General features: G+C 40.8%; 1 protein-coding gene and 1 pseudogene across 3 annotated transcripts in view; both read right to left on the minus strand.

Annotated features, from left to right (window-relative positions):
* RSPH10B (radial spoke head 10 homolog B) overlaps positions 1–11,034 on the minus strand; it is a 55,091-nt gene that overhangs the window by 11,066 nt on the left and 32,991 nt on the right. For all 3 annotated transcript variants that reach the window (XM_006150182.3, XM_027772516.1, XM_027772517.1), the window contains exons 17-18: positions 5,402–5,527; positions 3,881–3,974 (exon numbers count right to left, since the gene is read on the minus strand). In XM_006150182.3, the coding sequence (XP_006150244.1) occupies positions 3,881–3,974; positions 5,402–5,527 (220 nt within the window). The remainder of the gene's footprint in view (positions 1–3,880; positions 3,975–5,401; positions 5,528–11,034) is intronic.
* Positions 686–1,941, minus strand: LOC102481665 (heterogeneous nuclear ribonucleoprotein C pseudogene; annotated as a pseudogene).

The raw sequence follows: 11,034 nt of genomic DNA on the forward strand, positions 1-11,034 counted from the left end.
CATCTGGAGTCCCCATCTCTTTCATGGCAAATTTCCGGATTTCTTTGAGTGCCTGAGGGGCACGTTTCTTGAAGCCCACACCATGGATGCACTTGTGAATGTTGATGGTGTATTCCCGGGTCACCACCTCGTTGATGGCAGAACGGCCCTTCTTCTTGCCACCCTTCTTTGCAGGAGCCATTCTGCCGGGCCTAAGCTGGAAAGAAGGGCTCACTTTTTAAGTTTCTTTTAGCTCATGTTTCAATATTAGGTAACATTTTTTTATCTGTTTTATGCGCCCCTCTTTTTGGCATGTTTTCACGGCAGGGGGGTTTTTCTCCTTTTTATATTTTTTTTCTTATAATAATTTTGTTTTGGATTTGACTACAAACCTCTTCATTTTTACAGGAAAGTAGTTTTCCTGAATTTTGAGGGTATGGGTAGATAGATCATGACCTTTCTTTCTAATCTCATGACTCTAGAACTCTCCCATCTGTTCTTTTCACAAAAAGAAAAGATAATCCAGTACTTTGAGAACTTTTGCCACGATGTGATTATATACACAGTTTATGGCTTTTTGGTCTTTTTTCTAATTGTGCTGTCTTAGTTTGGAGATCTAGAAATAAGAAAATAACAAATACCACCTCTATCCTGCCAGATTTAGGTTTTTTGGTTTTTGGTTTTGGTTTTTGTTTGTTTTTTTTTTATAAAAATCATACATCCTTTTTATTGTTAAGTCATAAAGAGGTATCAAAATTAAAAGCAAAATTACAGGGTAAGACTTAACAAAACTACTAGGAGCATCAAAGGAAGTGAAATGGGACCAGGCACAGGGCAGTATGAATTAATGAACATGGGAAGGACAAAGATGGGGAGAACAGTGAACATGTGCTGAAGATACTAGGGAGAGGATCTGGTGAAAATTTTGATCTTAGACAAGCACCTAGGTAAAGAAATAATGGGTAAGATTTCTAAACCCCTCTATGTGCTTAAGAGTGATCCTCGCCATTGACGCTGTCTCTGTCATCCTCTCCTTCCTCAGCCTCTTTTTCATCATCCTTGATCAACTCTAGCTGTTAGTCTGCTCGGTTCCTTTTCGATTTTTTCCAGGTTTTCCAGAAGAAAGTCCACTTTTTGTTTTATCTGGGTCAACTCCTTCCTAATGGCCTAAATGTCATCTCCTTTCAACTTTTCAGAGTTGGAAGACGATCCTCGTTGTCCACTTTTAGAATTGAAGCTTTTGCCCCTCTGTGAAGTGTTCCCTGATACACGCTAGTGTTTCGAGGGCACTACAGCATGAGCAATAGGAGGTGGCGGTGGAACATGTGCTGGGTAACTGTATATCCTGTCATAATAATCACATTGGAAGTCATAGTCCAAATCAAAAGATGAGCCGTACATCTCCGCTGCAGATCGTTTCACACCTGCTTTTCCTGGGTTCACTTTTGGCTCTGCAGCCCGATCAACATCTAAAACCCGGCTGGCAATCATACTGCCATCCTCTCCTGCCACAGCAGCCCGGGCATTCCTCTCATTAACATACTGAACGAAGGCAACGCCCTTATGAACAGAGCAACCCACAATTTTGCCATACTTCGAGAAGAATGCCTCCACATCAGACTTCTTGATCACAAGAGTGTTGAGATTCCCAATGAGCACACGGGAGTTCATGGAGTGAGGATCTGTCTTGTTGGTAACATTGTGGCCATTGCGATTGATCATAAGATTCCTCCCAGAGCCAAAAAGTATAGCTGAAGATCAAAAACATCTCACAAGAAGGTGAGGGAAAAAGATTCAATTCTGAATCTCTCGCTCCCAAGTTCTAGGCAAAGAAACTGACTGCAGCTGGAGGTAGGAAATGCAGCTACAACCACTCTGTCTCCAACTCTTCACAAAATAGATTTAGGTTTTTTTCATGTCATCCTCTCCTTCCCAGTTGAGAACAATGCTCTATTATTGTCATTATCGTGGTCATGCAAATTTTGTTAAATTAATTGAAAAGCTTTTTTATTTTATGCTTTAGACTTTTAAAAAAATAATTTTAAACATGTAAAAATGTATATTTTAATAAGTATAAAGTATATAAACAATTAGGTAAGCTTGGAGCTGACCAAGATACATAAATTAAGAGATACAAGTGTCTATCTAAATTTTCTATATTTCTTTACAGCCTATTTACTAAAGTAAATTGTTTAATATACAATTTCTCATTTGTCATTTTGTAAGTCCTTCATTGTAAAGACTTCTGTCTGTTGAAAACAGCAGCCACAGTGATTACTCTGGACCACCACATTGGATAAATTCAATTTCTTCTTGAGACAGCAGTTTCTTTCTGAATTTCTGAGGTAAAGTTTTCATTATTTCTGCCGTGTCGGTAGACCCTGATACATCAGCAAATATGGTGATTTACTTCCCTTAGAATGCTGTGAATCTGCAGAAGAATGGATGGTAGTCCTACTGACCTCAAAGCTTCTGATACATTGGGTTTAGGATTGTCTCTTCTGTCAGGAAACCTTATTAATGGCATATGTGGCTTCACTAGCTACTCGACCCTGTTGGCAGACACCATGTTGCTGCCCACCATGACCACAGGGAAGGTTAAAATATAATTTAAAAATAATTCTTATATTTTTTCTTGGTTGGTTTTTTTCTCTTTTTCAATTTATTTTCACATCTTGGGAGATTGTGATATGGTACCACTGACAGGGGCTTACCATGCCACAATCCTCCCCCAACTTCCCAGCCAATCAAGACCATGAGGTGCATACATATGCCCAGTGTGTTCAGGTCCACCCCAGGCCTTCCACATAGCTTCAGTATCACACAGCAGTGCCCTGTCACCTGCCCTACCATCCTGATTATGGTACTTTGGGAAAGTCCTAAGTACATGTGGTTCTCTGCTAGGATCCTGAATGCTTAGGAGAAAAATGACACAACCTTGCATATTAGTACCAGAGGGAAAGGGAAACTAAGAGAGTGGAGTTGCAGAAGCTGAATGTTTTTCAAGAAGATGACAGCATTTATTCTGCAGAAATCAGTTCATGTGAAGGAAGCATTACTGGGTAACCATGTGAAAGTCCCTGGTGATGATCCATAAGAGAAGGAGAAAGTAGTGTGGGAAGAGACAGTCACTGTAGAGCAGACTAGATGGAAGGCCTTTGAGAGGAGGAGGGCTCAGGATACAGCGTTACGGAACCTGCCATTTAGTGGGCAGCCCACCAGAGAGGAGGGACATCAGGAGCCTGCCAAGTGATGAAAGCTAGGCCACGTTCAGCATGAGGGCCAGCAGGATGATGGCAGAAGACTCCACTACATGTATGGGCACGGTGGCGTGGATAGCCCAAACTAAACGAGAAGGGGAAGCTGAAAGTCCTTGTGGACAGGGCTGAGGAATCAATAGGGAGGTGAGGAATTGCAGTCCATAGGTAGAAGAACTCTAGATGTTTTCCTACATAAAAGGAAGAAGGCTAACTTTAAGAATGTGAGGGATTCAATAAGGGTTGCTGAAGTTGCTTTTAACTTGAGTATATTTAACAACCAAAGAGAATGAGACTCTAGAGAGACAAAAGCTGACTAGATAAGGATCAAGTCAACAGCATCAGGCTCTGAGAAATTGCATGCAGGACCCAGGGAAGGACAGTTTTCTACTCCTAGCCCTGTCCTGTTAGGCAACAGATTGATTCAGTGCAGGAAGATAGTACCTGAAATATTTGTTATTATTATTATTTTTTTTAATTTGACAAGAGAGAGAGAAAGTGAGAAAGCAAGGTGACGGGTCCAGGATTCAAACCACAGTCAGCCACACGGGAGTCCAACACCTTACCCACAACACCATAATGCCTTTATATAATTTTTAAGCAACAGTTTATAAATATTAAAGATCTATTATTAAAATACTCACCATTTGGAGATACGAAAAAGGTTAGTCCTTTTCCCGTAGATTTAAAATTCATTTTGGAAACTTTTTCATCACTTAGAGACTTCCTGATCTTGGGCTTTTACATTAAAAAGAATCATAAAGTAAAATATTACTTCTGCATCATTATGAACTAAAATTAGTTTTCTATATTACAAACAAAAAATTATAAATGAGGTCACTTTTCTTTTAGATCATTTGACCTTAAAAAAAATTTTTTTTATTATAATTTGTTAGAGGGTGTATGCGCTTGCCAGAAAGAGAGAGAAAGAAAAAGTGAGAAAACATCCCTCGGGGGGATGATCACACCACAATCCCTTCTCCTCCATTCTCCCCTCAGGACCTGTGGACTCACGCAAATGGTGTATTTTTCAAGTCACCAGGTTGGGGATTTAAACTGGGGATTTAAACTACGTAGTTGACCATAATGGGATCCAGTCGCTTAACCACCACACCACCTGGCTAGCTCAAATTTGACTATGTTTAACCTTCATAAAATACTGATATTTGTACTGCTAAGGAAATGAATAACAGAAAGACTGCATCTACTGCAAGGCTCATCCCAAAACCCCAAAGATTTAAAAATATGCCCTGAAACCATTTGGGAAGCATATATTACATGCAATTACCTTTGCTTAGATTCATATTTTAATGGCTTTAATTACTCCCACATTTCTATCTCCAGCTAGATCTTATACTTGAACTTCAGACTTGTCTCCAGCCATGTCGTTCAGTGTCACCACTAGGATGCCTAATTAGGAATTTAAGCCTAATGTGTCCAAAATTAACCCCTTAATTTGGCCCATAAAACTTATTCCCACTGTCTGATCTTACCCATCTAATAAATGGCAACTCTATTCTTCCAGTTGCTCAGGCCAAAAACCTTAGTGTCACCCTTGCCCCCTATTCCCTTTCAAACCCCTCATCCTTCAAAACACCTTGGACCTGTGCCCTCCCCATCTCTTTAGTCCACGTCACCATCACCTTAACCATGATGGTTCCCGAGCATCCTTATTGGTTTGTCAACAGTGAAGCCATAGAGAGCCTAGTGATGCCCCATAAAGACAGCTTGTCATCCATTTCACTCATAATGAAAGCCAGCCACAGCCAGATACGTAAAGAAGTAAGTGTAAAGAAGTATGGCTTGTGTTCAAACTGCCTGAGTACAGATTCCTGGCCCCAATACTTTCTGGGTATGAGACCACAGGCAAGTTACTTTTCTGTGCCTCAGTTCCCTCCTAGAGAGTAACTATATCTGAAGGTTGTTCTGGGCATTTAATGAGTTAATACCTAGAAAGTGGTTGGCATCTGGTGAACCCCTGGTAAATGTTAGCTATTGTGATCATCTCCCTCCCCTCATTAGCATGTGAGGTCCACAAGAGGATAGGTTTTTCTTCACTGCAAGGTCCCTCACACACACAGAAGAGTGCTCTTCATAGGCACACGATAGTGGTTCACTCTACAACCATGTAACTGTTTGTTTCCTGGTCAGTGATAAACACAAACCTCTGATTTCCTTATTTTGTTCATATCTGACAGGAGTCCTAGCTTGCTTGAAGATGACTTGACGCTGCCATAGGGTACATCAGATTCATGGCTTGTGGCTGCACTCTGGCTCCTGTTCTGGATGATCTGAGCAATGACAAATACAGACGAGATCTCTGTATAACATATACATGTGTGTATATATGTATATATATGTATATATATTAATATATTGGGTCAACGGAAATGTCAGACATATTTTTCTATGCCAAAAATGCATACATTTATGCATATACACACATCTATATATATTACATTAATAAAGTATAATTGATTTGCAGTAAAGTACATATAAACTGTACTATTTGGTTTGACCTATGTCTATTCAGTGAAGCCATCATGTCAGTCAAGACAATGAACAAAATATCCACCACCCCCAAATTCCTTGTGCCCCTTGGTAATCTATCCCTCATCATCCATCCCCAGATTATCACCAATTTGTACTATAGATTACTTTGCACTTTCTAGAATTTTATATAAATGGACTCAGCAGTTATAAACGTTTTTTACATTTTTGCCATAGCACGTGTACACTTGCTGGAGAGGAGACAGTGAGTGAGAAAGTGAGACATTACCCCTCACCCCCCACCGGGTGAGGCTGTATTCCCTTCACCTCCATTCTCCTCTCAGGATTCTGGGCATGTTTGCACGTGCACCCTGCATGATCTTCAAGCCACTTGGTCTTGGACTCAAACCATGGTCAGCTATGTGGGAATCCAGCCACCTTAACCACCAGGCCACCTGCTGGCCCCTTGCCTGGCTACTTTTACCCAGCATAATTGCTTCAAGATCCGTCTATGTGGTTGCAGGTAGCATGAGTTACTTTCTTGCCGAGTCATACTCCACGGTATGACTACAGTATGACCAGTTTATCTTGATGGATTGTCTACAGATGTCGACCCTTGGACTTCTTTTACAATCCCAGGATATGGTCTAGCTTGGTATATTTCACTTACACCAGAAAAGAGCACGGATTCAGCTGTTGTTATTTAGATCAAGTTAGTTAATGGTGTTATTCAAAGTTTCTATAAGCTTACTGCTTGTCTGTTTCTTTGCTCTATTAATTACTGAGAGCAGGGTTGAATCTACAATTTTAATTGTGGATTTGTCTATTTTATCTAGCAGTTTTTGCATGTATCAGTACTCCGAAGTTCTAACACACAGATCCACTTAGGATTATTATGTCTCTCACTTTTCTTTTTTTTTTTTTGAGAGGTTTTTCCTATAGGGCACGTGTGCTTGCCAGAAAGACAGAGAGAGATAGAGAGACAGAAAGCGAGAAATCACCCCCCTGGGGGTGATTGCGGCCACACCCACAATCCCTTCTCCTCCCTTCTCCTCTCGGGATCTTGGGCATGCATGCACACAAACCCAGCCTGAGTTTAAGCCACAGGGTCCGGGACTCGAACCATGGTCAACTACAGGGGAGTCATAACACATTTTGCATATAAAAACATGAAAAAATATGTCAAGACTTTTCCAACAACCCCCCCCCAAATTTTTTAACTAATTAATAAATTTATTTAGTTTTGCTATAGGGTATATGCACTTGGTAGAGAGAAACAAAGACAGGTAAATGAGAAATCACCTCCCAAGGGGATGGCCATGCCACAGTCCCTTCTCCATTCTCCTCCCAGATTCTGGGCACACACGCACACACGCTCATGATTTTCAAGTATCTAGTCCAGGCCTCAAACCATGTTCAGCCATGTGGGAATCTAGCACCTTAACCAGCACACCATCTGCTGGCCCCAGCATGCTTTTTTTTTTTTTTTTAAGTTTCTCTCTGTGTACACATCAGAGAGAAGAAGGAAGAGACAGAAAATGCACTCACAATGGGGCATGGTCATGCTGAAATCACCTTTCTTCTATTTCTCCATCCTGTCAGGATTTAGGACATGCATACACACATGCCAACATGTTTTTCTTTCTTTTCTTTTCTTTTAATAATTATTTTAATTTCACTTATTATTATTTTACATACACTCACTAGAGAGAGACAGAGAGTGAGTCAGCAAAAGGAAAAGCAAGAAAGCAAGCTGCCAGTCCCAGGACTCTATCTGCAGTCAGGCATGTGGGAAGTGCAGTTTCTCAACCACCATGCCACCTGCTGGCCCAACCCAGCCTGTTTTTCAAGCCACTAGTGCAGGAATTCAAACCCTGTGGGATCTGCTAATAGCTCTCTTAATCACCCTGCTACCGGTGGTCCTGCAGCATACGTGTTTAACTCAGCTCAGTCTACCTTTGAGTGATATATACTTCACTTACAGTATAAAAATCTTGGAGTCAGCAGGTGGTGTAGTGGTTAAGGCACTGGGCCCCCACATGGCTGATTGCAATTTGAGTCCCAGACCCAGCAGCTTGGAAACTCACTCTGGGTATGTGTGCATGCGTGCCCAAAATCTCAAAAGGAAAATGGAGGAGAAGGGATTATGGCATGGCCATAAGGGGGTGATTTCTTGCTGTCTCTCAGTGTTGTGCCAGTGAGCATTCATGCCCTATAGCAAAAAAATCTCTAAAAATAAATAAATAAATCTTAAAGCACAGGGCCAGCTGGTGGCATGGTGGTTAAGACCCTAGACTCTCATGTGGCCAACCATAGTTCGAATCTAAGACTGGTGGCTTGACACTCACAAAGGATGCACGTGCATGCATGTCAGGATCCTGACAGGAGAATGGTGGAGGGAAGACTGCAGTGTGGCCATCCCCTTGGGGGGTAATTTCTCACTTTGCCTCTTTCTGTCTCTGTCTTTCTCTCTCTGGCCAGTGTATGCTCCCTATGCCAAAAACTTTTTAAAAAAACTCTTAAAACACTATACTCTCTTTTCTCCACTTCTAGTATTTGGACTGTTGTCATACTTCATGTATTTTTTAAATTATTTTTTTCATTAATTTACTTCTGAAAAATTTGATAAGAGAGATACACACACACACACACACACAGAGAGAGAGAGAGAGAAAGTGAGAAAGCAAGCCACCAGGAGGTCTGGGATTCGAACTGTGGTCAGCCATGTGGGAGTGTCCAGTGCCTTAACCACCATACCACCTGCTGGACCCCATACTGCATATATTCTAAACTTCACAAACATTGTTTTTATCATTGCTCTAAAGAGTCAATTATCGGGACCAGCAGTTAGCGTAATGCCTATGTCACTGGACTCCCACGTAGTCGACCACGGTTTGAGTCCTGGACCTGGTGGCTTAAACTCACGCCGGGCACGTGTGCGTGTGTGCCCAAGATCCTGAGAGGAGAATGGAGAAGAAGGGATTGCGGTGTGTCCATCCCCCCTGGGGGGTGATTTCTCGCTTTCTGTCTCTCTCTCTCTGTCTGGCGAGTGAGTGCACGCGCCCTATAGCAAAAACCTCTCCAAAAAAAAGAGAGTCAATTATCTTTTAAAGATAATTTAAAACATAGAAAACTTATTTTATATTTATTCACAAAGTTACAGGGCTCTTGGTTCCTTGATTGCTCTAGATTTCCATCTGGTAACATATTCATTTTCCTGAAGGGCTTCCTTTAACATTATTTGCAGTGGCTGACCTTTTGATAATTAATTCTTTGAGCTTTTGTATGTTTGAGGAGTCTTTATCTCACTTTTACTTTTATAATTCAATTTTTGTTATTGTGGTCAAACATAGTTTCCATAAATTTTGGAAAATTTTCAGTCATTTCTTCTTTAAATAATTTTTCTATTCCCTTTCCTTTTTTTTTTTTTTTTTTTTTTAGGAGTTTTGGGTGCGTACACCCGCCAGACAGACAGGGACAGAGAGACAGAAAGCGAGAAATCACCCCCCAGAGGGGATGGCCACGCCACAATCCCTTCTCCTCCTTTCTCCTCTTGGGATCTTGGGCACACATGCACACGCACCCAGCATGAGTTTTAAGCAACCAGGTCTGGGATGCAAACCGCGGTCAACTACATGGGAGTCCAGCAACATAGCCATTATGCTAACTGCTGGTCCTATTCCCTTTCCTTTTGGGATGTGAATCATATTAGACTGCTTAAAGTCTTATAGCCTGCTGATACTCATTCTTTTTATTTTCTTTTTCAATCTTTTTTTTTTCTGCATGCTTTGATTTGGATTGTTTCTATTGCTATACCTTCAAGTTTACTAATCTTTTCTTTTGTAGCATCTAAAGTATTATTTCTTTCCAGAGTATTTTTCATCATTGATATCTTTCGTTAACATGTTCATGCTTTTTTCTACTTTCTTGAGCATATGAAGTATATTAATAATAACTACTAGTCTACTAATTATATCATCTGTATCATTTCTGAGATTCGTTTTACTGATGTATTCTTCTCATTATAAGTTGTATTTCACCCATGGCTGATATTTCTGATTGGCTACTAGAAATTTTGAATTTTACATGTCGAGAGTTGGAAATATTTGGCACTTTTTTAAAGAAGTTTGTGCTATCAGGAGCGTGTGAGTGCGTGCCCAAGATCCCGAGAGTAGAATGGAGGAGAAGGAATTGCGGTGTGGCCATCCCCCCCCCCGGGGGGGTGATTTCTCGCTTTCTGTCTCTCTGTCTCTCTCTGACTTTCTGGTGAACACACGCCCTATAGCAAAAAAAACTCTCAAAAAAAAAGAAAAAAAAAGAAGTTTGTGCTGGGGCCAGCAAGTGGTGTGGTGGTTAAAGGCACTGAACTCCCACATGGACAACTGCAGCTCAAGTCCTAGACCTGGCAGCTTGTTTTCTCACTCTCCCTCCCCTCTCACTCTGTCCCTCTCTGATCAAATTAAAATAAATAAATAAATATTAAATAAATAATAAATAATTCTTAAAAAATAAAGAAGAAGAACAAGTTTGTGCTTTGTTCTGGGAGGCAGTTAAGTTACTTGGAAATACTTTGATCCTTTTGAGTCTTGCTTTTTAGGCTTTGTTAGGTGGGCCCAGCCTTTGCTCTAGGACTCAAACACTCAAATACTCAATCCAGTGCCCCTTATTCATTATAAGATTTCTGCACTCTGGCTCTTGAGAATGTAAACAATTTCTGGCCTTATGTGAGTCCAAATGGTTATTCTGCTTCTTTCTGGTGGTTCTTTCCTTGATCCCTAGTAATTTCTTTCTTTCTTTTTTTTTTTAAAAGATTTATTTATTTATTCATTCATTCATTCATTTTTAATTTGACCAGAGAGAGACACAGAGAGAGAGAGAGGAAAGTGAGAAAGCAAGCCACCAGGTCCAGAACTCAAACAGTGGTTGGCCATGTGGAATATACTAGCGCCACCTACTGGTCCCAACCCCTAGTAGTTTCTTCACATGCATGCACACATCAGTACACTCAGCTGACAATTTGAGGGGAGCCTTCTCCCTTCAAATTGTCAGCTGCAGATCTCTGGAACTGGTGAACTGGTTCTTCCTCTCTGCACAGCTCTTTTCTCTCTAGAGAAAACTCTTCCTCATTGACCTCTCTAAATTATTGGAATGTGTGAAGCTGGTGTGACTTGAGCAAGATCAAGCTTTACTAAGTTTTTTGTTTTTTGTTTTTGTTTTTTAAAGAGATTTTTGCTATAGGGCATATGCACTTGCCAGAGAAACAGAGAGAGACAGAGACAGAAAGTGAAAAATCACACCCCTGGGGCGA

This window comes from Tupaia chinensis, unplaced genomic scaffold (genome assembly GCF_000334495.1).
Source record: "Tupaia chinensis unplaced genomic scaffold, TupChi_1.0 Scaffold000279_1, whole genome shotgun sequence".
NCBI classification, from domain to species: domain Eukaryota; kingdom Metazoa; phylum Chordata; class Mammalia; order Scandentia; family Tupaiidae; genus Tupaia; species Tupaia belangeri.